Here is a 25,725-nt window from a genome sequence, read left to right as displayed (position 1 = left end):
AATAAAATGTATATGATGCAAAATATAAGGTATATTTTTATTTCATAACCAAATGGATACTCAGGCATAAACACACAGTCCTGCAGAAATTGTTTGATGAGTGTCTCAACAAAGAAGGGCTGAAATAAAATGTCCACCACAAGGACAACCTGCAGTGACCGTCACCTCACCACTGGTGTCTAAGATTTGCTGGTCAGATACTTCAGCTCTGCAGAACAGTACCTTTGTGCCAAATACCTGAATTCTGCTAAATTTAGTGGTGTAAATCAGCAGAAGAACCGTACATCAGGGTCAGTGTTGTCCAACCCTGCCGTTCATGCCTCCCCCTTTTTGGCCAGCCGGTGTCACTCACCATCCTGTCTTCCTCTCTGTCTCTTGCCCTTCGGCCCCAGTGCATGCCACATGTTTGCTGTGTAGCTCAGTGGGTTTAGCAAGTGGCTCAGAGACTGTTTCCTTGCTAGTCTTGGTTTTGAAGCTGGTCAGAGTCTGTTATTTTTTATTTATTAGTTTTCTGTTATATTGTTTTTTTTTCTTCATTTTTCTCCCTGTCTTAGGTTTGCCATGCCTGTGTTCTGTTCTCGTCTAGTCCTCTTTGTATTTTTGTTCCTTGTTATCTTAGTGTAGTCTTCCTGGTTTGTATTTTCTAGGTTGAGTGCTACAGTAGGTAATTGTTCCATGTGTTGCTCGTTGTTCCTGCACCCTCTGTGATTGATTGACTGTTCCCCACTTTGTCCCCGTCGTTAGTCTGCAGTATTTAAGCGCTGCCCCTGCTCAGTTCTGTAGCCTGTCATTGTGTGCTATGTTCCTGTGTATCAGTTGTGGTATGTTACCGGGTGCTGCAACTTCTGGCTCCTCTCCTGTTCTTGGTCATTTTGGTTTTTGTTAGTGTGTTGTGTTTCTTCAATAAACCCACTTTGTCTTGGTGTCACAAGTGGATCATCACCATTTTCCCGCCTTTGCCATGCCCCACTGTAACACTGCGATGTGTCAGTGTTCTGGGGAGAAGCTTCTGCAAAAGGATTAAATAATTCAATGCCTCTTAAACACCCTCGTTCTGCTCTGTATGTCAGTCTATAATGTCTATCTGTGGAGAGTATTATGGGCTATATAAGCATGTCTGCCCTTTTCCCCCCACCCATCACTGTATGCAGGTGACTGGGAGATTCCATCTGTCACATCCTCCCACAAGCTGGAGTCCACATCGCTCACAAAAGGTGTCGCACAATTCCAGCTGCAGACCGGAGAAGAACATTCACCTGGTATGAATTAGGGTTTATCGTGTAACAGAATATTAACAATCTCCACATAATACACAATTCAACATCACCAGAATATGACCATGTCTGCTGCAGCAAGACATAAACAGCCCAGTTCATACTAACATTGATGGGATTATTTTCTCAGGAGTTTGTTTTAAGCCCCCCCCCACACACTTAGCTGTAAATGGCATTATTTGTAATACTTGATGGCAGGTTCACGTGGGGCTGGCCCCGTGTTGGCGTGCTGACATCTGCAGATCAGCCCAAGCCCGCTGGGCCTGGACTGTTCAGATCTGACCATCAGATTATTGACTTCCTGTGTGCAGCTCAATCCCAATCTAATTAGATTTATTTAACTCTGCTGTAATTCATTTATTGACATCTGCCATGGAAAACCTGGCTTAAAAGCATATTGTGGCTGCTTTCCCTTCCTTCTCTCTTCCCCTCCTTTTCTTGTGTCTCCCCTCCCACATCCCTCCTACTCTCATTCTGCTTTTCTTCTAGCCTCCTGTTTTTTGCAGCCCCAGAGCTCCAGGTTTCTTACTAAACAGCGAGGAACTAAACAGGGTGGGTGTTGAGATTATGAACAGCCGTCTGCCACACTTGAGATTTTTTGCGCCAGTGTGAAGGATTTTTATAAATAATTTGCGGTAAATTATTAAACAGTAGAGGGCGCTGTGGCATCGCTGAAGACACAACATAAACACACATCGATTGTATCCGTTTTACAGGTGTATGTAACATCCGCACGACTGATGTTATTGTTTTTATATAAGAGTTAATCGAGTAGCATTTGTAAGATAACAGTAATAAGATACACCATATTTTATTTACTAATTCAACCATTTACGGGCCTCCGCAAAAAAGGCCCCGTAACGTGCAAACCTCCGCATACCCGGAAAATTCAGTCTATAACCGATATCGTTTTTCTAACATTGTCCGTGCAGGCAGTGAAACAACTAGCCTGTTTATTAGCGGAATAACTTTGCATTGTTTTTTTTTATTCTGCGGAAAACGAAAGATAGAATTGTTGGCCAGATTTACTTTTAACTTAAAACCATGCTGCAGGTCAAATAAATAGTTAAAATACTGTAGCATCACAAAATTGAAGTAGCTGGAATCTTACTGAAGTAAGACGGGGGAGACTGCGAAGACACGAGTGAATACAAACAATAGAGACAGAGCACAACGAGTCACACTTTGAAAACATTTTTTTTCTGTTCGGCAGCTTATAAAAACTCATACTCAAAACTTTTTGCCACGATTGTATTAGTTAATTAGTTTACTAATGTTTATTAGTTACTGCAGCTCTAGTCCTGGCAGCCACACTATCATCATTTTGCGAAATGCTTCCATCTGGCGGGAATTTAATAGTACTACAAGCATACTTCCTATTGGCAGTTAAATTGTTATTGTTGCCATGATTTATCAGTAAGGGATATTATAAGATTTATTATAAGGTATGAGCCATGTAACAGAGGATTCTGGACCTTAGAAAATAGAAAATAAGTTAATGAAATCCTTTATGCATACAGTCGTGTCTTAAAGTTAGTTTTGTAAATTAACCAGAAATCTTTGAAAGACTGTTGTGGCAGATGATTGAATTTTAAATGGTATCTCAGGTCCTGGGAAGGTTATAAGATATGATAATGCTGGAGCCTGCAGCACAATCCAGGGAATTAAAAAGGAACAAGCAGGAAAGGGATTAAAAATGTAGCCATTTAGGGATTAAAAATGTAGCCAATTAGGGATTAAGAAGTATAGCCATATATACACAATTGCTAAGTTTTTAATAGGTAGTAAAAAAGCCATATTATTGGGTTTCAAGCAGCAGTTGTGAATGATGGACCTGATGAGGTGAGGCTGTGGAAGGCTGTCCACCATCTCCATGTCCACCAGTCTCAAGCTTCGCTCGGCAGGTGCTCGATGGTCTAACACTGATGGAGTGTTGATCAATCAGGGCTTGTTATTTGTATTAACATACTCGTGAAGTTCCGTCCCTGAGGACACTTGGTCTGCAGGAGAGGGAACAGGCAAGTAGTTAAACAGGGGACTAGGTAAACCAGGGCCTCCCACCATGGGTACCAGTCTGAGAAGTGACAGCTGCCATAACCATGTAGGTCACTGGCTTAGTACTGATGTGACTGCTCTGCTAATGTATGTGACTGATACATTGTATAAGACACACGTCAGTGTACAGTCTATAGAGGGATGTCCATCACACAGACCTCTGATTGGTTGGGTCCTCTTCCTGGTGTAAATTACAGCTCCAATGATCAGAGGCAGAGCCAGAATAAAGAAAAAAACAGCCAGTCGGATTGGCAGCCCTATGGCTGTGCCGCTTTCTCCAGTCACATGGGGACAGAGGGACAGTCAGGTTAGACACCGAGCTGACGATGGGATGGCAGACAGAGGTGCCCCACAGCTTCATAGCTTTGTTAATATATACACATTTTAAGAGCAGCAAATATGTGAATTTTTAATATTATTATATTGTGAATGTTTATCCTTTTAAGAAAACAATTCTTTCTACAGACATGTCACACTGTAGATTTAAGGTCATTTATGATAATTTGTATTATTTTTTAATATATGGGTTAAAGATTTAGAGCAGGGGTAGGGAACCTGATCCATGGAGGGCCGGTGTGGGTTTTTGGGATGACCTCTCAATCAGCCAATAACAGTGGATTCCAAGGACTGGAGTTGAGAATCGCTGCTTTATTATTGGCTGATTGAGAGGTCATCCCAAAAACCCACACCGGCTCTCCATGGATCAGGTTCCCTACCCCTGCTTTAGAGCATCTATGGAGGAGCTGGAGAGTAACCTTAGTGAAAATAAACTGATGCCACTTTGGGGAGTTGGCGCGGGCACCACAGAGACAGCGCTAAAACTGTCGGTGCCCATCAGCACAACACAGACAGATCCTGTAAAAAACTACCAGCTGGAAATTATTACACGTATTTTCCAGTGGAGATTTCTTTTATGTTTATCTATGAATTGGAACATGTTGAAAATAAAGCACTAATCATTTTCATAAAAAGGACTTGGATGTGCAGGCAATCTCCAGGTTACAATGAGTTCCATTCCCTAAGTCTAACTTTGAGCTGAATTTGCAGGTAAGTTGGATGTTATTAACTTGGGGACTGTCTGTATTCATTTAAGAGGTGTTGTCTGTTGACAGAGATGCAGAGATTGTACCCTTCTGCGACCCTGGGATTTGACCCAACAACCTTCCGATCATAGACACAGCGTCCTAAAGTGCTAAGTCACACAAGACCAGTATTAATAAATAATGTAATAAAATTCGGGAATGCTGGTGCTGTCCGGCATGTATGTGGATAGGAGGGGTCCCTACCAGAGAGAGAGGTTATGTAGCTGGCTGAGCTCTCCAGTTTCCCATCCACGGTCAGCTGACACGTCCACTTCCCGTTGTGGTCTGACTGATCCAGAGTCCCAGTCAGAGTTGAATGACATCTGCTCTGTGTGATGTTGTACCTGGTATCTTGCTTTAGGTCACTGCCATCACCCTTCAGCCAAATCAGATTCATGTCGTTTTGTATATGTTTAGTACAGATCTCATATGTGTGCAGGGAGCAGTTCAGTGTCTCGGGTTTTAGCTGTGAGGAAGTGACTGGGGAAAAAAGAGAAAGGAGAGTAGTTTGAGGGAACCATGTATTGTCGGCTCTTTATGTATGGAAGGAAGGCGTGACCCTTTTAGTAGGAAAAGCGTGTCGCGGGTGATGAGTTGGTTTTAGGCAGCTAGTGTGAGGCAGTGAATGTGATTTGGACCAACGTCCAGGTTCTTTATCCATTTCATCAGGACATTGAGCTTCCAGATGCAAATGAAGATGGAAACATTAATATTTCCACTGATGAATGATGAGATTTGCTGCAAGTACATTGATAATTGCTGAGAATCATTCCAGTAGATGTTCAGCACTGGCCATAGCTGGTCTATGGCGAAATTCATAGCACTAATGATGCAATGTTTTTGGTTTTAACAAAATTATTTTTGTTGTTTGCATTTTTTTTTTTTGGAGAAATTATGACCAAGTCATTTTTTAATGTCTATGTCTACATATGACTCTTCTGCCTAAGATGCCTTAAAAACTTAAAACAGAATAACTTTTTCAGCATTTGTTTCCAAATGTCTTTCTTTTAAGTATTTAAAATATTGCTGTGACTCAAACCCTTACATTCCTTGGGATTCACAAAAATACTTACTGCTCAGAACAGTGAGATGAATTAACGAGTCGTCGTGGTTTTTTAGATCGTTATACACACGGCAGTTATATCGCCCAGCGTCTGCAGGTGTTACATTAAGAATCGTTAGAGAGCAATTTGGCTCCACTGTCAGGCGTTTGGTTATGTTGCCAGACAGGTTTTCTCTGACCATCCCATATCCAACTATTTGAATGGTTCGATCCCTGTTGTGGTTCCAGGTGGTGGAGGAGCAGTTAGTGGACGTCCTGTGACATGGCAGAGTGACCTTCTGTCCCTCGCTGGAGAACACGGTGGTTTCCCAGGCATATCCTTTAAAGAATACCAGTCAGATACATTAGGAACATTAAACTACTGTTGATTCCTAACAGTACATGTGGTCCAAAACCATTGTTTATCAACACCATAACAGAATTAATAGTTTTTCCACTCCTAAATATTTTTCTGAATTCTATTCATTGCTACAAATAGTCAATAGAGAGAAATATTCTGTAAACTTACTCAGACCTGATCGGAATTCACTTTTACTCCAGACACAATAAACATTTAAACATGTATAAAAAGACAAAGTAACATCTGTTTATTCTATGCAGAGGTCACTGATCGGTAGTGGATTTCTGCCACCATGCATGTGTGTCTTATGATACACACTCACAATGCTGTGCAGTGAGTACAGCCTGCAAGTGGAAAATGTACAAACAGTGTAGCTCAGGTAATATGAGAGAGAGAGAGAGAGAGAGAGACAGAGGAGAGAAGTGAGAGAGAGAGAGACAGCGGAGAGAAGTGAGAGAGAGAGAGAGAGAGAGAGAGCATGAACATTAACAGTCCCATGTCCTGTCCTCCTTACCTCTATACATTCTGAGAAGAGCCCACAGTACAATGCTGGTCCAAACGCTGGCTGCCATTATCTGGCTCTCAGCTGTGTCATTTAATGTGTGTAGTGTGTGACAGTGTGTTTTATGTTGAAATTAGGGAACTTGCACTTGCAGTCACGTGATAGCAGGTCTAGTAAATATAAGTCATTGCCACAGACATTAGCCTGAGAGTCAGTGGCTCAGTGGTTACTGACCACCAGTAAGTAGCTACTCTGCAAAGGCACTTAAACGTTGGTTGTGTGTTTCTAACCAGACTGCATCTTGTTCACTCTGTTACCTTGTGGGTGAACCTTTAAGTTTATTAGTTAATTAGTGGGTTTTGCTTCTCTCCTACTGTAACCGTCTTGTGGTGTTGGGGTCGGCACAGACCCGTTTGTAAGTTTAAAATGCATAAAAGCACCGCATAAGTTTGTGTACGGCATCAGGAACCTCTATTTAAACAAAATAAATAAATAAATAAAAATGTTCGCTAGGCAAGGCATGACCAGACATGTAAGTCAAGATAAGACCAATTCAGTTTATTTATATAATCCTCTTGCGGCTTATTTTACCACTATTTTTTATTGAAAACACGAGGTTTGCTGTCAGAAGGTCCAGGAGGCCACACCAAAAATATTAAAACCAATCTTTTCATGGATAAAGAAACTTAACAAGGTAACCAAGAGGTAATTAACAAATTGGATGATAAATTATTGTTTGGAGGGTATTTTATGGTTAAAGACACGGGTCGGCACCGACCGGTTTAATATAAGAGATAGGAACAGGAAACTAACACAGGAGGGTAAAAAACCTACATGCTCTTTGTGTTTTGCCAACTAGCCAAAATGGCAAAAAGGAAAACAAACACGCAATCATTTTTCAGTGCAGCAAACACCAAATAAAAAAATGTCCCCAGTATTATCAAAGGCAACTTGATAATGTCCTCAAAACAGAAGAGTGATTGTAACGACTTTGTAGTGTATTTAAAACATTTGATCATGCTAACCTTAAGTCGTTTACCAATTAATTATCTAGTGTATAATAATAATAAGGGTTTCTGCTATATACATTTAATCCAAGTACAACCATGTTTCGAATTACAAAGCAGCTAAGGGGAGATTGACTCGCCTGAAAAGGACAAGAGCTCCCCAATTAGCCTCCTCTGAGACCCTTAGGGGAGCGCTAAGAAACTGTCTCGATTGATTGATTTCTTATGGATTGATTTCTATTAAACAAAACAAAACAAACAAACAAACAAAAAAAATAGTACAGCTACTCTGGCAATAATCTGGCATCATCCTGCCATGCACCTGCTATCCAAGCCAGACTTGCTCTGCTATTGCAGTTTGTCAAGAAACACAAATAACTGTGTATTTAGGGACTGGTCCATTTCAGTTAAGATATCTATATGGTTTACATAAATGTCCTGTATTTAGCGACCTGATGGCTGAGGAAAGAGGCTCCTTCTGAGCCTCTCAGTTCTGGCTGAGATACAGCAGAAGTCCTTTCCAGACCTCAGCCTGGTAAAGAGGTAGCTGTTTGGGTGGATTGTGTCCCTGCAGATTTTGGCAGCTCTGCTCCCCCATCGTCTGAGGTACATGTCCCACAGGAAAGTCAGATCAGTGTTCCTGATTCATTCTGCTGAATGTACCACCCTCTGCAGAGCAGAGCAGTTACCAAACCAGGCTGTGATTCGAGTGATGAGGATGCTTTTCAGTGCGCCCAAGTAGAATGCCTCGAAAATGGCTGGAGAGACCTTGAACCTCCTCAGCTGCCGGAGATGGTACAGCCAATGTCCGGCTTTAGATCTGAGTCTGTACATGACTGGACCAGGTGAGGTCATCAGGGATTCAGACTCATGGAAATTACAGACCTGCTTATTGTTTTGACTGTTTCTCTCCCAGTGGTGTATATCAACGATTTCCTTAAAACGTTTTGTCTGCTGGTTTGTATGGGGTTAATGATACAGTGTCTATTACACTCAGTAAAACAGCCACTTTCTAGTCATTTTCCCACGATGTAGCAGTTAAGTTCCACTTTTTAAATGTAACTTGCCCAGTCTTCAGTTTTGCAATCTAGTGCGGTAATAGTTCCAACCATCAACATTTTCATTCGTTTTGAAATTTGTGTCTCCAATTTTCTCACGTATCCTTTAAATAATGTGTTTTTTGTACATGTAAATACGTGTGCAAAAAGTTGGCAATCCTGCCTTTGTAATTAGGCCAGAGCATATTGAAAAGCCAGAGTTACTGTTACTTATCCTCAAACTTATCTGGCTAAACATGGAATTTTTAACATAAAGTTAACAAAGGTTGACCCTCCCTTGTTGGCAAGTGACATGACAGCACGGTGCATTCTGGGCAAATCTGCCATCTTTCTGAGTACACTCTAAACCGCTCACTCATCTTTCTGAGTACACTCTAAACCGCTCACTCATCTTTCTGAGTACACTCTAAACCGCTCACTCATCTTTCTGAGTACACTCTAAACCGCTCACTCATCTTTCTGAGTACACTCTAAACCGCTCACTCATCTTTCTGAGTACACTCTAAACCGCTCACTCATCTTTCTGAGTACACTCTAAACCGCTCACTCATATTTCTGAGAGAACGGCGTTCTCTCTTACCGATGACATTTGTAACAGCGTTTTTTTGCCACTTAAGGCCCAGAACACACTTATAGAAGACCAAAAGGGTTGTAATTTTTCTGATCTGTTGTCATCTGTACTTTGTAAAAGCGCCATTGCGAATAGTGATAAGTGGCCAAAGACGCAAGTTAGGCCCGAGACACACCAGATGTGTGGCGTGTGTGTCCCGGCTATGGAAAGTATTGATCTTCATTTTGGCCCCCATGTTAACAGATTAGAGCAGCCTCACTGCCTGTGTGATGCGTGTCTCACGCCTCACAGCAGCAGTGCTTCATCCAGAGAGTCAGAGAGGCGCCTATTTTTCATGTGTGTGGTAAGCGGTTCCCAGTAGAACTAGATTGTTAAAAGATCTGTTGACAGTCTCAGCTGCCTGAGATGGTACAGCCAATATCTGGCTTTAGATCTGAGTTTGTACATGACTGACCAGGTGAGGTCATCGGGGTTTCAGGCTCATAGAAATTACAGACCTGTATGTGCTCTGAGCTTTTGGGGAAACATCAACGATTTCTTTTAAACTTTTGGTCTGCTGGTTTGTGTGGGGTTATTAAACTAATGGTTATTAAACCATACATCTTCCTGTCCATTACACTCAGTGAAACAGCCACTTTCCAGTCATTTTTCTATGATGTAGCAGTTAAGTTCCACTTTTTAAATATAACTTTCCCAGTTCTCAGTTTTGCAATCCGGTGCGGTAATAGTTCCAACCATCGTTTTCATTCGATTTGAAATTTGTGTCTCCAATTTTCTCATGTATCCTTTAAGTAACGTTTAGCCAGGTTTCTGGTGCAGACAAGTGTTGGGAAGGTTACTAGTTACCCTGTTAAAAACAAACAAACCCTACAGACTATTTACAAGGTAATAAAACTGTTGCATGCACGTAAATATGCGTGCAAAAAGTTGGCAACCCTACCTTTGCAATTGGGCCGACCAACATTTTGATATTCACCAACATATTTTTTCTCAGTAACTGTAACAGATTATAATTCCATTTATTTTGTAATTTAATTACATAACGCCGTTACATATGTCTAGTATATAGTATATATATATATATATATATATATACACACACACACACACACAACTTAACTGGAAAGTTGTGGCTTAGCTCTTTATCTCATCTTTAAGATGTTTTGTCATTTCCTGTGTTACAAAATAATGCCGAACTTTCCATTACCCCAGTCTGAGAGCAAGTTCCCTAATTTCGACATAAAACACAGTGTCACACCCCACACACATTAAATGACACAGCTGAGAGCCAGACAATGGCAGCCAGCGTGTGGACCAGCATTGTACTGTGGGCTCTTCTCAGAATGTGTAGAGGTAAGGAGGACAGGACATGGGACTGTTAATGTTCATGCTCTCTCTCTTTCTCTCTTTCTCTCATATTACCTGGGCTACACTGTTTGTACATTTTCCACTTGCAGGCTGTACTCACTGCACAGCATTGTGAGTGTGTATCATAAGACACACATGCATGGTGGCAGAAATCGTTCAGTGACCTCTGCATAGAATAAACAGATGTTACTTTGTCTTTTTATACATGTTTAAATGTTTATTGTGTCTGGAGTTAAAGTGAATTCTGATCAGGTTTGAGTAAGTCTACAGAATATTCTCTCTATAGACTATTTGTAGCAATAAGTAGTATTCAGAAAAATATTTAGGAGTGAAAACTATTAATTCTGTTATGGTGTTGATAAACAGTGGTTTTGGACCACATGTACTGTTAGGAATCAACAGTAGTTTAATGTTCCTAATGTATCTGACTGGGATTCTTTAAAGGATATGCCAGGGAAACCACCGTGTTCTCCAGCGAGGGACAGAAGGTCACTCTGCCATGTCACAGGACGTCCACTAAGTGCTCCACCACCACCTGGAACCACAACATGAATGGAACCATTGAAATAGTTGGACATGGGGTGGTCAGAAATAACCTGTCTGGCAACAGAACCAAACGCCTGACAGTGGAGCCAAATTGCTCTCTAACGATTCTTAATGTAACACCTGCAGACGCTGGGCAATATAACTGCCGTGTGTATAACGATCAAGAAGAATACGACGACTCATTAGTTCATCTCACTGTTCTGAGCAGTAAGTATTTCTGTGAATCCCAAGGAATGTAAGGGTTTGAGTCACAGCAATATTTTAAATACTTAAAAGAAAGACATTTGGAAACAAATGCTGAAAAAGTTATTCTGTTTTTAGTTTTTAAGGCATCTTAGGCAGAAGAGTCATACTGTATGTATACTTGGTCATAATTTCTCCAAAAAAAAATGCAAGTGACAAAAATAATTTTGTTAAAACCAAAAACATTGCATCATTAGTGCTACGAATTTCGCCATAGACCAGCTATTTATAGTTGGCCAGTGATGTACATCTACTGGAATGATTCTCAGCAATTATCAATGTACTTGCAGCAAATCTCATCATTCGTCAGTGGAAATATTAATGTTTCCATCTTCATTTGCATCTGGAAGCTCAGAGTCCTGATGAAATAGATAAAGAACCTGGACGTTGGTCCAAATCACATTCACTGCCTCACACTAGCTGCCTAAAACCGACTCATCACCCGCGACACGCTTTTCCTACTAAAAGGGTCACGCCTTCCTTCCATACATAAAGAGCCGACAATTCAGGGTTCCCTCAAACTACTCTTCTTTCTCTTTTTTCCCCAGTCACTTCCTCACAGCTAAAACCCAAGACACTGAACTGCTCCCTGCACACATATGAGATCTGTACTAAACATATACAAAACGACATGAATCTGACTTGGCTGAAGGATGATGGCAGTGACCTAAAGCAGGATACCAGGTACAACATCACACAGAGCAGATGTCATTCAACTCTGACTGGGACTCTGGATCAGTCAGACCACAACGGGAACTGGACGTGTCAGCTGACCGTGGATGGGAAACTGGAGAGCTCAGCCAGCTACATAACCTCTCTCTCTGGTAGGGACTCCTCTTCTCCTGTCTCACTTAGAATGGTGCCAGAAAAGATAAACTGTATTCATATAGAATCAAACAATGGTCATGGACTCACATTCAGAGTAGCAGTAATCGTACTGCATCTGCAATGCTACATATGCGTGTCAGTGCTGGCGCACATCCAACCCTGTCCTACATGCTCCATTTTGACCTGCAGGTGATTGGCCATCCTGGTCCCTCTTCCATCTCGTCCCTTAGCCCGAGTGTGTTCCTATTGTCCCACCATAGCTCACTGGGTTGATCAGGTTTCTCAAAATCCATTAACGCTCTGGGTATAGCTTTGAAGCTGGCCAGAAGCCATCCTGCCCAGCAAAGAGGTCCTCCAGCTTAAAGGAGAAATTTTGGGGGGTGGTGGCAGGATTGGCGTTCCAACCCCCAGAAAAAAACCTCACACTATTTCATTCAGACTAGTGTGGTGCTGAGGCATCACTGGCTGCCTTCTGGTCTCTTCTCTGAGGTGGTTCGCCGTGTGTTGGGTGCGGAGCGACACCATGCAGTAATCAGTGTGTGCTCCTTACTAATGTATTAATTCCCAGTGTGTGGGAACTGTGTGTTAGTATAAATCGCTGAATCTGTTGCCTGTTCTTCCTGCCCTCCCTTAATTGTCTTACGTGTCACATCTGCCTCTTCGTTATCTCGTTTTTCTGTTGTAATTAAGTCCTTGCCCTCCTTCTGTTCGTTGCTTCATCATCATGTGATCATTTGTGACCGTAAGTCCTTGCTCAATCTGTCTAATTTTCTTTTCCAGCTCCGGCAAACTTCACTGTGATTGCTGTAGTTACTTTCTGCGCGGTCCTGTGCGCAGGAGTGTGCATCACGATAATTATAATAACCTGTAAAAGAAAGGAGAAGAGGGACGATGTGACAAAAACAGGTGACACAAATGAAATCCAACTAAAATAATATTAATATTGAGGAAGTTGTAGTTTAATTACAAAACCTCACCGACTTTATGGTCACAATCACATGTAGGCATGCTTGATGGATGAATAATAGGGTTTCTCCATTTTTCAGGGGATAAAGACACCCCTTCCTCTCAGGACAAAGTGAGTAAACTCTGCTACAGTCTGATATTTTACTCACGTCTATGATGGTCCCTCCAGTCACGCTGCATTTGCTTCCGTTTAGGTGGAAACTGGAACCGTGGTGTACGCTGATGTTTGCGTCAGAATGGACGGCCGGCAGGAGAGGGGCAGAGTGCACCCCCACCCTGACACGGAATACGCAACCCTCAAAGTCGGCGTTTAACTTCCCGGATGGGGTATGTGAGCTTCACCAACTCAGAACTGAACCCAGAACAGTTATCTAACAAAATATCCAAATCCACTGTGAGCCCAAAGCAATTTATTTTTTATTTCTTTTGTCTTTCCTGGTCTTTTGTCTTTCCCAATTTTACGCTGTATATATAAACTGGATCCTTCTGTTTTTTATATCACCTGCAATAACAAAATATTCATGATTTATGTATTTTATTAAATAAAGTTGATTAAACTATTGATTCACTGATATCGCTAGTGTCTTTAAAAGTTAAAAATCATACCACAGCCACGAACATTTAAAAATAACGTTTTAAATAATGTTTGGCCCACATAAGAGGGTGAGCAGAAACATCATAGGGTCAATATGTACTACCATGTGCTCCACTGTAGTCTACATAATCTGGGAAAATATAGAAATTATGCTTCAGGCATACATTGATCACATTTAACGAACTACTTGTTCCTGACAAGGGTATTACACCCGTATGCCAGGCAGGGGCGTCAGAACCATTTTGAATGTGGGGGGGGGGGGGGACATACTGGCGGGAGGTCCAGGGACCCTCCCCTAGAATTTTTTTAATGAATTAGATTCCATTTCCTGCATTCTGGTGTATTTTAAATATGTTGTTAAACACCTAATTTTACCTACAAAAGTCACTTAATTCAATGACTATTTTAGAGACTCAACAATAAGTCCTCATTCAACTAGTGCATATTCATCAGCCTGTCTTTAACTGCTACCTACTTCACTTGCGTGTGGTGGATTGTTGTAGGTAACCTGGAAAATCCGGAGAGATCTTTCATTGGTATGTGTATTCTCATATCGACAAAGTGGACTGGATTCTTTTTCGAAGGAATAGAAACAGCATTAAGAGCATAATATTTTATGTTAAATTCTGGGGGGTCCAAACGAATTATTATGAAATGTGAGGAGGACACGTCCCCCTCAGATTTAATGGCGGCGAGGCCCATGATGCCAGGTCTGGGTGCCCGGGCAAATAATTGTGCTTTTAGAGTCCTGCAGTGGTCACAAGCAAAAGGACCTAAATTCCTATTACCTACCTGTGCATGGAAATCTCGATTGTGCTGGAAAAAAAGTGTAGTTTGTTGACATGTGATCTCTGCTGTGTCTGCATATGTTAGCTAGTCTTCCTAGAAGAACCTTTCTCACTGGCTACAGCCAGCCACCATTATAAAATAATGTGATGACATACTTCAGTCTTATGGCCACATTTCAGCAAGCAGACTGGGAGATGTTATATGTGGAATTGAAGATTAATCCTCAGCCCACCATTGTTGTTGTTTAATTTTAATTTAATTTAAGGATAAATTTCTCCAAGGCTACCAGTTCAAAAACGTTGTTGTGACGTCAATGTCACAAACCTACTTAAAAAAAGCCAGGTTGAGAATTTTATTCAGCATCATACAAACCTTCCAAAGAGAAAGAAAACCCAAATGGAAATAATAAAATGATAAAATGACACATGAAAAATAGAACAATATTGTGTCATATAGAGAATGCTCTCAACGAGGTCGTCCTGTTTAAGAAAATACACACAAGTGCAAAAAAAAAACAAATTAGATGGTAAGAGAAGGAAAAATAAACGGCTGTCTTTCTGTGACACCTTGGGGTGAATCTCGGAACAATGACCAGTATTAACTGTACAGACATTCAGGATGTATGCTGGGGGGCGGTCTCCCCCCGGCCCCCACCAGAGGCGTGAAGTCCTCGCTCTTGACTGAGGCACGGCCCACAATGCCAAGCTCAAGAACAAAAGCCGGTAGGCCGCATACCTCCTGCTCCCATCTCCGAAGTCCTGTCCCCTGCTGCACCTTTGAAGATTGGGGGGTTGACCTGTCGTCCTGTGCTACCCCCACCCCCCATCCCCCGCTCCTCTGCCGCATGCCAGACTGACGGAGCCGACCCTGACGCTGCGTCATTAGCATTTTCAACACTTGTGGCCAGCCCACCACTGTTCCTCCAAGATGTGGCCGAGCTCAGATAATATGCACACTTAAGGTGTGGAATGGAGCGAGGGGGCTGGCTAGGGGGGTGTGGGGTCTGGTGAACGGGAGTGGGTGGTTTTTATAGGCTTGTTCGCAACAAAGAGGGCAGAAAGATACCTGAACATCCAGCCCCAGACCCTCTGTACTGTCTGCACTGAAAACAAAATCTTCATTTGAAAAGATGGGTTTCCTGGATTAAAAAAAGCCGTCAGTCATCCAAATACACATTCTCCATGGTGTTCCCTCACTACCAAGGCCAGAAGGACCCCAGCTGAAGTCATAAAAGAATGACTTGGTTACAACAATAAGTACCAGTGCTTACTGCTAAACTCTGACTATTTAGTTCCTAAATGATAAATGTTTCCTCTTGCCGGTCAGGCATCTATGGCTTAGAAAAGGGAAAGACTCTAAATCAGAATCTTTATTGCAACATGACGTAGGGTGGTGGATTTTTTTGCTGACACACCTTGCTACAGTTACAATAGACAATTAACAATTACAGAGAGTAAACAGAAGGCACAAGATGCACAAAAGAGAGAGGCAAACGTACGATGTGATAAATATGGTGGTTTCTACAAATTTAAGTAGCTCAATGCTGAAAGCTGACACAGGTACAATACAGACAACGCTGAGGAATAAAATGTACAACCAAGGAAAGGCAATACGTACAGACACACAACACAGTTTCATTTTTACAATACACTGATGAAGATATTGGAGGCTTGATAATGGGCTGAATGAACGTGAAGCTGAGCATAAAATATATATTTAAATGTAAAGTTTTACAGGGAAAAGATCTAGAGAGTCTGGTTACTCAGATTGTGGGCCTTACATTAGTACACATATTCTGCGGCCTCATTTGCATTTTGGGCTCATTGTGGTAAATCACAGAAGCACTGAATCCACATGGGCCCAGATGAAGGGGTGAATCAGCTGAGGGGGGTTTTCCTCGCTCTGAAAGAGACTGAAGTGCCCCGGCACCAAGCTGTCTACATCTACACGTCCAGCTGTGAGTAAAAACCAACCTCCCCCCCAACTCCAAACACCACCCAATGGGCCTGGACAGCTGGGACAAATGCAGAGACCCTGGCTCGACAGATTTGGGGGTAAGGGGTGGGGGTGCCGAGGGCAAGCGAGTGTCAAGGTGATGGGGGGTGAGGAAGCTTTGATTCTGAACGTCTTCCAAAAGGCAGGCTGGTCAGAGGTGTCGGGAGCTATCTGCCGGAGGGTGGAGGGCGAGGGTGCCGGGGCTTGCATTCGTTCACACCCCGTCTGGTCAAGTCCGTTTGTTTATGTGGGCAAATTGCATCCCTAACAGGGAAGGGAGATCACTCAACTGTTCCAGTTCTGGTTGTTCCTGTGGTCCGGGGCCCATGACAGCTTGTCATATTGTGCCCCCAACCCAGACCAATCCAATTTTCTTCCAATTTTTTTTCGGTCCCTGTCATTCATGAGCCCCTGGAATCGTCCTAACTTCTCTCCTCGTTGCCCTGCCTGTGAACCTGCTAATATAATCGAGAAATGGTCTGATCTTCCATCGAGCGGCAGACATTACTTGAGATTTGATGCGAACAAAGACTTAGAATCGTGTCTGGTGAAGCTGAACAATTGCTTGCTCAAAAATGGTAATAGAAAATATGGAAATGTGCCAGAAAGCAACCTTCCCCAAGACATGGCACAGTAACGGAACTGCTGGCAGTGCAAATAAAATCCTTTGAAAAATCTGTATTCAGCCAGGAGCTCAACGAAAGTCAAAACACTAATGACGCGAAAATGTGATATTTGTAGAGCCACTCAGTTCTGCTTTTATTTTATGACAGTGTAACTCATTACAGTGACACACTTCATATCAAATATTAAAATGCAATGAGTCATTTGATTCAAAAATACTGACAGAGAATCTTATATGAAATTAAATTAGCTTTTTATGACACGTAGCTGCATATATTTCACTGAGATCTCTAAAATGTAGGATAATGCATTTGAATGAATGTTTTAAAAGAAAAAAACATTTATTATTATTCAAATGCACGTAAAACTATGGCCCTACATAACCTATCCCAATAACAAAAACAGTTAGTGTTTCAAGGACCTTAATGGTTCCAAATACTAATTGTTATTCATGATTAAATAAAATTTAAAGTTAATATATAGGGTTGTGGACTACCCACATTGTTTCATGTTTATCAAGGGCTTTTATTAGTCCGGTATAACTAAACATTTTCTGCAATTTGTAACACCGGGCACGCAGCGAATCGGAGTATCGCTTAAGATAAACAGCAGGGCGAAACTATACTAAGTTATTGTTTGTAATGTTTCCCCACAAATATCTTCAATTCGCGCTTTACATTGAAATTGACCCTGGCTTTGAGGGGGGTGTTCTTTTTTCAGGCAGAAGACAAAAAGAAGCTGGTGATTGACTATTTCCTGGAGGGAGGTACCATTGACATCATTTCAAGTGTTTGGAGTCCGGTTTGGATTCGCTTCCATTCCTGCGTCGTTCGTCCGTAGACCGGTTTCAGAACACGACCTAAAATGGATTCACACTGAATACGGATGAGAAGTTACCGCAACGCTCTGCTTTTATTATCAGAGAAACCAAACCTGAGGAGGTTAACCACATTTCTTTCAGGTATGGAAAGCAAATAATTTTAGTTGAACGAGTAGCCAAATCTAAATGCCTCATTTGTCTCCATGGACCTCATTCCAACATTATGTTTGTTCATTTGTAAATGTTGTTTTCTCCACTGATTTAAGTGAAAAAGCGCGCACGGCAGTTTTTGCTTGAACTGTTCTGTTAAGCTTTTGTTCAGTCATACAGTTAAATTAGGGCAAATCTTGCATGCGCGGCGGATCTTTGGTGTTTGGTATTCGTGTTTGTTGCTTCGTTATTGACGCCGTGAAACAATCATAAAGTTCGAAATAAAATCATTAAGGCCCCGAAACTTGTTTTTTTTCTCTCTCATTTCACCCCTCCAACGAATTCCACGTAGTTCATAAGTGGTTTTAAGTACAAGTACAAGTTTGCGTACTTAAACTCGCCATCCTCTCTGGAGTCGTTTTAAACATTGCATGCCCACTACATAGTGAAACGTAAAAAGGATCTCAGTTCTTAACACCATAATGAGTTATTTTGTTTGCATTTTGAAATTCTTTTGTTAATAATGGTTCATTTATAGGATATTGGATTTAAATCCTAAATATGTGGTTTGGTTATTAATGTTAACTTGTTTCCTGAGGCATATATGGTCTTAATCATAGGGGTGAATTAATAAAGGAGTTACCTTTAACCTGTAAGTCTTGCGCTTATGCTCATGATGTGTAGGTCTAAAATTAGGAATCGGTTCTTAGGCTTTGTACGTAATTAGCATAATGATCAGATCAATTTATTGACCCTGTTTTTTTTTTTGTCCGCAAGTCAGATTTCTTTTTCTACGCTTGGAGTTTTAATACTTAGAATTTGTGCTTAATAGTTAACTTCAATGTATATTACATTGCCCTCCATTAAACTGGAGTTTTCTGATATTTGCATATGTGATGGTCGCACTATACCAAGTATATTAATGTCAGTGTTCACCAGTCTTCTTCGCCCATCTTGCACACTCTGGTTTTTTCCATCTTATTTTCTTCAATTTCAGAAATGATTCAGAGGAATGAGGTGGTACGCTTTGTCCTGGGGGAGCTGCAGGAGGCCACGGAGTGTGAGGGCCTGGACTCGCTGGTCAGGGTGGCCCAGGAAGTAGAGCGAGCCCTGGCTGCATTTCTTCTCCCCACTACCCTCTGTGAGGAGTTCTTGGGTAAGGTGGAACTGGACCAGGTGGCCCACTGCCTCTATCCCGGCGATGCCCCCAAAGACATGGTGCCGCTGGCCTGCAAAGGGGAGGGAAACCTTCTGTTTGATGCAGCCAGCATGCTGCTCTTGGGAAATACAACCCTCAGTCTGGAGTTGCAAGTGAGGACTGTTGTGGAGATGCTGCTTTGGAAGAGGTACTACCTGAATGGGATGATAGACTCCAAGGTGATGCTCCAGGCCGCTCGTTTTTCCCTGTGCACAGAGGAGTCGGTAGAGATGCTCAACCTGCCCATGGCTGTCCTGGAGGCCATATTTGATGCAGACGTGAAAGCTTCCTGTTTCCCAGGCTCCTTTGCCAACATGTGGCACATTTATGCCCTGGCGTCTGTCCTCAAGTGCAACATCTACTCCATCTACCCGATGTACAACCTGAAGATTCGGCCATACTTCAACCGCCTCATCCGTCCGAGGTCCTTGCCCCAGTATTCCAGTCATATGACCCTCCATATCATGTGGTCAGGGGAGTTAGAGTCTATTTCTGTATTCAAGCCCCATCATTTTGTGGCTTTAGTCCAGCTGTCTGACCTTCAGAAGGGAAGCTGTAATGATGAACATCAAGGTCTGCCGCTAAAGACTTTAGAGCTTTTGAATCAGGACCCTCAACTCTCTTACTCCAACCTCAAGGACCGGTACAACATCACAAAGAGTACCTTTTACAGGTGGAAGAGGCAAACCCAGGAACATCGGAAAAAAGCGGCTGCCAGGTATGAAGCTAAGCATTTCCTCCAGGCATGTTACACAGAGGGAAAACTCTTACCTCTTCATCAGTTCAAGGAGTTTTTCCCTGATATATCTCGTTCAACATATTATGCCTGGAAGCATGAGCTGCAAGCGTCAGGTGGTTGCTTCTCAGTGAACGGTGAAGACGTGGGATCTGGGGAAAGTTTTGAGCAGAACTCTTGGCCATCCCCGGAAGGAAGCACCAAAAACCGCTGTGATGGTTTACCTGGCCTAGTGAATCAGTTGGGCGAGAAGGTCGGAGCGGATCGAGCTCAAAACCTTGCTTTTATGCAAGAGGCAAAGAGATGCCTGCAGAGCTGCATTGCTGTTAACACCTCCTTCCCATACAGGAATTTCAAGAGGAGTTTTCCTGGCATCTCAAGGTCCACATACTACAATTGGAGGAGAGAGGCAATGCAGGCCAATCCTGGCTTCAAAGATTCGTTGGGAAGCAGTGAAGATGGCTCTGATGCGGACCCTACTCAGCATGATGCCCAGTGGACCAGCACCCCAAGGGTGAAGGTCTGCAGACAAAATCACAAGAGCTTTCAGACCTGCTATCTTCGAAAGAAGAAACTGAGGGACGAAGCCAAGAGACGAGCCCAGAGGTCAAAGATGACCTTTGCCAAGTTCAAGCTCAAGTACCCGTCTGTTTCATCCTTCTCTTATTGGAAATGGAAGAAGGGTTTCAGCCATGAGAAGGTGGCCAAAGAGCCTGTGACCTCAGCATCTGATTGGTCTGAAGTCTCAAATGACCTGAAGGCACCATCAATGGAGCCGGATGCTCTTCCATTCGAGAAGAATGTAGAGCATCTGAATGGTCACACCTTGAGCCCTTATAATGTTACCTTGTCAGGGTACACTGTCCCAGAGAAGCATGCAGAAGAGCAGATGTTTGTCATGGATGTGGTGGCCTTGGCTAACTTCAAGGCTAAAGCCAAGCTGTTCCTGCAGCAGCGTTTCGAGGAGAAGTCCTTCCCTACCTTCAAAGAGTTCAGGTCTTACTTTCCCCTCACCCCCCGTTCTACCTACTACATGTGGAAGAGAGCATTGCACCATGGGCTTCCACTAGTTCATGGCTGATTGGTGGGTTGGGTTGGTGGTGGGGGAGGGGGGGTGTTGAGCTGGCAGTAGGTCTTAAAGGGTTTTTTTTTATAAAGCTTTTTTTGGTAATAGCCTCAAGTAGGAGAAGACGAGCTTTTTCATGGGTTAGTTCAGCTGCAATGGGCAGTCTCTTTGGAGTCAGGCATCCAAGTGAAGTCTGAAAATATCTAATTGCAGTTTCAGCATCTTAAGTACCTCTTCACCTATTCAGTGTTGCTTTCAACATGTCGAAATTTGCATGTTTTTGAAACAAGACACTGACTCCACTTAAGAGGTGCTGATGCCCTCTGGGCTGAAAGCAGTTTCAACTAGATAATGAAGGATTGTCTTTGGAAACCTGGCTTTCTAAAATCCCTTTTCACAATTTGAAAGTGGTGGGTCTGGAATCCCCTCCAACTCCAAAATCATGTTACAATTCCCATTAGTGTAAAGGAGAAAATCACCCCCCCCCCCCCAAAAAAAAATGTTTTTGTGACACTTCTCACTGAAAGTTTAAAGGGCAAAATTGTTTCTCTGTTCACTGGGACTTTGAGTACTTATTTCCTTGGTTTGGGGTATTTCCTTTGAATCTTTTGGTGAAAATTGAGTATTATGAATGTATACCTGCTTTTTGAATGTTACTCTTCCCTCCCCCGTGTGGAGAACGGTACTAAAGCTGTGTTAAAGGGGTACTTTTCTTTCCTGAAACCCTCTGTCCTTGAGTTTGGAAGCTTCGTAAGTATCACACAAGTTGAAATCGGCAGGAATGAAAAGGACATTGGCTATGTTTGTGCTTTTGAAGACTATTTGTGCCGAACTCTGGGTCCTGTTAGGAGACAAAGCAGATGTATGTATATACTGCACTAAGAATTGCTCTTGATGCGAGAAATGCGGAGCGTGCTTGTGTTTGCTGTTCAATCTTTATCTTTTTAGAATTCTCTCCATGATGTTTGTTTCCCATCTGAGAGATTCGTCCACTATTCAGGGTTATATTAGTCCAAAAGATGTAAAGTATATTTTTCTATTTTAATTTTCTGAAAATCAAGCTTATTTCTTTTCTCTCTGGTTTCGATTTAGGGTTACCGTGGTCATATGGGACATTTTATTTGATTTTATATTGAATTATGTTATGAGCTCCAGGATTCTACGTGAAGAACGTCCCCCCCCCCCAGATATTGGGTAACATGAAGTAAATGGGTTCCTGTTCTTGGATTGTTCCTCTGAATCACTTTTTCTTGTATTTTTTTTTCACTTGATTTGTGCATGACCAAAACGAACAGTGTAAATATACGTATATCTTCAGTGGAATGGGGAACATGATTTTCAGTGTGAAACCGGGAAATCAATAAACTGTCCACTTAAGTTGTCTTGTACTGTGATGTCCTTATACAGTGTTCTTCTGTGACTCACCAGAGGGCATTTTGTACACTAATTCTGTCACGCATGAAGCTATAAGGCGGTGTTTCTGAACCCCAGTCCTTGGAGTCCCGGACAGTCCACGTTTTTACTTCCTTCGCAGCTCCCAGTCATATATCGAATACCTGGTACACACACACTAGGAGCTGAGAGGAAGCAAAACCATTGGACTGTTCAGGGTTCCCGAGGACTGGGCTGGGAAACACTGCTTTAAGGGAAGGATATTAATTGCTGCTAATATATAATTTAGGGCAGTGATTCATGACCTATTTTGTTCCACCGCCAAAATTTTTACATGCCACCAATTTCTTAACGTGTCCCTACCCTGTCCCTATTTTTTTTGGTCCTTCCCAGTTCTTTGCCAGAGCAGTGTGTCCCAATACGGTCCTTGGGGACCCACAGACAGTCCACATTTTTGCTCCCTCCCAGCTCCTGGCAATGTGGACTATCTGGCAGGGAGCTAGGAGGGAGCAAAAATGTAGACTCTGCGGGTCCCCAAGGACCAGATTGGGGGACAAAACTATATAGTAAAGCGGCAAAGCTAAAATGAAGTAGTCAAACTCACAAATTCCACATCATACCTGCTACAATTTAACATTGAAAAAATGATTGTTTCTGATCTTAAGCCATTCTAACAGTAAGTAAGCGGGTGATGGGTTTTCATTTTATAATGAACTTACATTTTTATGATCCACTTCTTATTAATGAGAAACCTGGAGCTGCCTCTTCTTAATACGTTTGGGGTAACTGAAGTCTGCTATCTGGAGGTCCTGTTCGGCATTCACTTTGCTTCTGTTTTCGTGCTTTAGCTGGGTGAGAGCAGAGAAGCCAGCCTTGCATAAATATGATACTGAAAGGCAAAAGCACTCTGATTGTATACCTGCTGGCTCTGAACTCACGGAGTTCAGTTTGGTGATCAAATGCTCGACGCATCGGTAATCTATGCCCATCAACACGTATCAAGCAAATGAACATCTGCGGTTCGGCTTATTTGATTGAGTATTCAGTGACTGAGTATTCGGTGATTGAATATTTTGCACTAAGCATCTGCATATCCAGGATTTGTTCATAAAGAACAAACAGACTGTTGGGTCTGATCATAGATTAGCATTTAGGAGCTGGCTGGTTTTCAAATGTTTAAATTTCCAACTCGGACTCACAACCCCTTCAGAACTTTCCATGATTAAATCTGAATCGTGACCCATAAGTTGGCAAAGAGTAGTAACACTTTACTTAAGGGGGCACAAATAATATACTACGATGCTCCTAAATAATGATGAACTCAGTTACTTAGTTTGTGGTTAATACATTAAATCTTAGTTACAAGCAAATTACTGATTATATACTTGACAGCAAGTCGTGAAATGTTACCCCTCACTTTATACTGTACGTAATCATTATCTACCTACTAGGTATTGATAATCATGATTCTTATAAACCAATAAGTAGGTTTGCTGAAGTAAAAAAAAGATATAACTAATAGATAAGTAGTGGTCAGTTATATTAATTAATATGTAAGGAATAATTGATGACGGGCCGTTGAATTATTAGAAAATAATGCACACCTGAGGTGGTGCATTATTTTTCTAATAATTCAACGGTCCGGAGTCAATTATTCCGCTTATACTACGGTTGCCACACCTCAAGAGATCGATCAGATGATATATTTCAAGGGATTTTTCTACTTAAATCGCTATTGTGAGTAGGATTATTTCTTCCGCATCTCATCCAACGACTCTTTTGCTAGTTCCAAAACGTCATTTTAAAGCTGGCAATGGAGGCTTGAGCCGTTGATAGCAGACTAATGCAGTTAATAATGAAGTTATTAGAAAGAGAGCGAGAGAGACAGAGACGCAAAGAGAGAGAGCTTGTATGAATTAGGCTACCTCTGTGTGTCCCTCAACAGTGTTCTGAAGCACCGTCTCTAAACTGTAAGTCTGCTTTAAGATGCAGCGCTGTTATTACCTCGCTAGTGAGAAATGTCATGTGTAGCCTTTAAGCTGGTACACTAGGCTAACTAATACTGCTGCAGCCCAGTTGTTGAAAGTTTCATATTCACCGTAAATATTAAAATTTACTTTCGGAAAATCGTCTGTCATGTTGTTGTTTTTGTTAGTCCTGTGTGCTGTATAGGTACTGTATGCTAATTTCCGTTATTACAGTTAACTATGCGAAGTGATATGGAACTGTAATGCGGTCAAGAGAGCTGCCTGGAACTACGTTCGCCGTGCGTTTCCCTGAAAATAATTGCACACCTCAGAACGTTCGTCAGCCAATCAGATTCAAGCATTCAACGGTCCCGTAGTATAAACTTATATATTTGCCTTATGTTCGTTGATCCTTCTTGTAACATTTTTTTGCATTTTTTTTTTACATTTATTTCCTACAGTTACTATATTTGTTAGTATATGTGTTAATTCTATAAACCTTTCTGAACTCTCTCTAAGCACAGGAACAGCGACGCATTAATGTAGCCACTAGATGGCGATGGTGAGCTGTAAATGGATTCTCCTCTTTCATATAAGGCGGCGTGCGTGTTTCTTGACTGTTCAGCGTCACTTTATTTTAATACGTAGGCCTATATTCGTTCTGCAAATATCAGTTTAATTAAACCCTAAACATTGTTTATTGGCTTCCCAAAATCATAAAACGTAAATACCCGGGGAATTTAAAGGACACTAAAGCGAAATATCATTACCGCTCTTTCCGTTAATTAGCTCTTCCACACTGCCGCTTCTCTTAAAATGATTTCTTTGACCTCTTCCCGAAGGAGTTACAATGAATAAGTATAGTAATGTTCTCTTTTCCAGTTAATTGAAAAGGCAAAACTTACTCGAAATATTGACTTTCCTATAATCATTAAGTAGTTAATGGGAAGAGATGCTAATCCGGGAATTTTCAGGATGGATATATATAGTTAAAACATTAATTTCAAGCAGTAATATATTGATACCCAGTTCTAAATGAGCTGTTCTGAGTTAAAAAGCTCATTGACAAAGATGTCTCATTAGATGCTTTTTAATTAGTTACACCTTTGCAATAGTATAAAACACCAAAACTTTGTGTTTAGTGTCCATTAGGGAGCCATTGACTACACCTGCAATTAATAGAAAAATGGCAAGAAAAGAACAAAGTTAAATTATGACACTTAAGGAAAAAGTAAACGAGTCCATTGAAGATATGTGCACGTATCTTAAACATTGCTTCCCAATGCACTTTTGTTATGAAACCAATATGTCTGCAAAATTTTTACAGAATTAAGCTAACGTTCCAAGAGTGTCTGTGAGCCGTGTGCATCTTTCTGTGTATATATTTCTGTCGAACATAAAAATCCTAAGTATAGTATTAACAAAAAGAGAAATTGGACATAGTTAAGTTTCTCAACACTTTTTTGAACACAAACACATTTCCTTGGTAA

The 25,725-nt window shown here is 41.7% G+C and overlaps 3 protein-coding genes and 1 long non-coding RNA gene across 4 annotated transcripts; 2 read left to right on the top strand and 2 right to left on the bottom strand.

Annotated features, from left to right (window-relative positions):
• Positions 1–3,030: 3,030 nt before the first annotated feature.
• On the bottom strand, positions 3,031–6,436 carry LOC125708137 (uncharacterized). Its single transcript, XM_048975708.1, has 5 exons — positions 6,329–6,436; positions 5,485–5,793; positions 4,616–4,891; positions 3,488–3,604; positions 3,031–3,274 (listed from the first exon to the last, which is right to left on the bottom strand). Exons 1-5 carry the CDS (start codon positions 6,384–6,386, stop codon positions 3,216–3,218), a joined length of 819 nt encoding a protein of 272 aa, XP_048831665.1. The 5' UTR covers positions 6,387–6,436; the 3' UTR covers positions 3,031–3,215.
• A 3,752-nt stretch (positions 6,437–10,188) lies between these two features.
• Positions 10,189–13,465, top strand: LOC125708126 (uncharacterized). Its single transcript, XM_048975690.1, has 6 exons — positions 10,189–10,305; positions 10,765–11,073; positions 11,658–11,933; positions 12,718–12,843; positions 12,984–13,015; positions 13,098–13,465. Exons 1-6 carry the CDS (start codon positions 10,248–10,250, stop codon positions 13,215–13,217), a joined length of 921 nt encoding a protein of 306 aa, XP_048831647.1. The 5' UTR covers positions 10,189–10,247; the 3' UTR covers positions 13,218–13,465.
• A 3,171-nt stretch (positions 13,466–16,636) lies between these two features.
• Positions 16,637–24,473, bottom strand: LOC125708090 (uncharacterized). Its single transcript, XR_007382415.1, has 3 exons — positions 24,194–24,473; positions 22,988–23,116; positions 16,637–16,740 (listed from the first exon to the last, which is right to left on the bottom strand). It is a non-coding gene; the product is annotated as an uncharacterized LOC125708090 (long non-coding RNA).
• Positions 17,174–22,253, top strand: vrtn (vertebrae development associated). The gene is made up of 2 exons (XM_048975607.1): positions 17,174–17,867; positions 18,874–22,253. Exons 1-2 carry the CDS (start codon positions 17,792–17,794, stop codon positions 20,889–20,891), a joined length of 2,094 nt encoding a protein of 697 aa, XP_048831564.1. The 5' UTR covers positions 17,174–17,791; the 3' UTR covers positions 20,892–22,253.
• Positions 24,474–25,725: the final 1,252 nt, after the last annotated feature.

Source organism: Brienomyrus brachyistius, chromosome 14 (assembly GCF_023856365.1).
Source record: "Brienomyrus brachyistius isolate T26 chromosome 14, BBRACH_0.4, whole genome shotgun sequence".
In the NCBI taxonomy this organism is placed as follows: domain Eukaryota; kingdom Metazoa; phylum Chordata; class Actinopteri; order Osteoglossiformes; family Mormyridae; genus Brienomyrus; species Brienomyrus brachyistius.
Note: the sequence above shows the minus strand (reverse complement) of the source record. Positions and strands in the feature narration are given on the sequence as shown.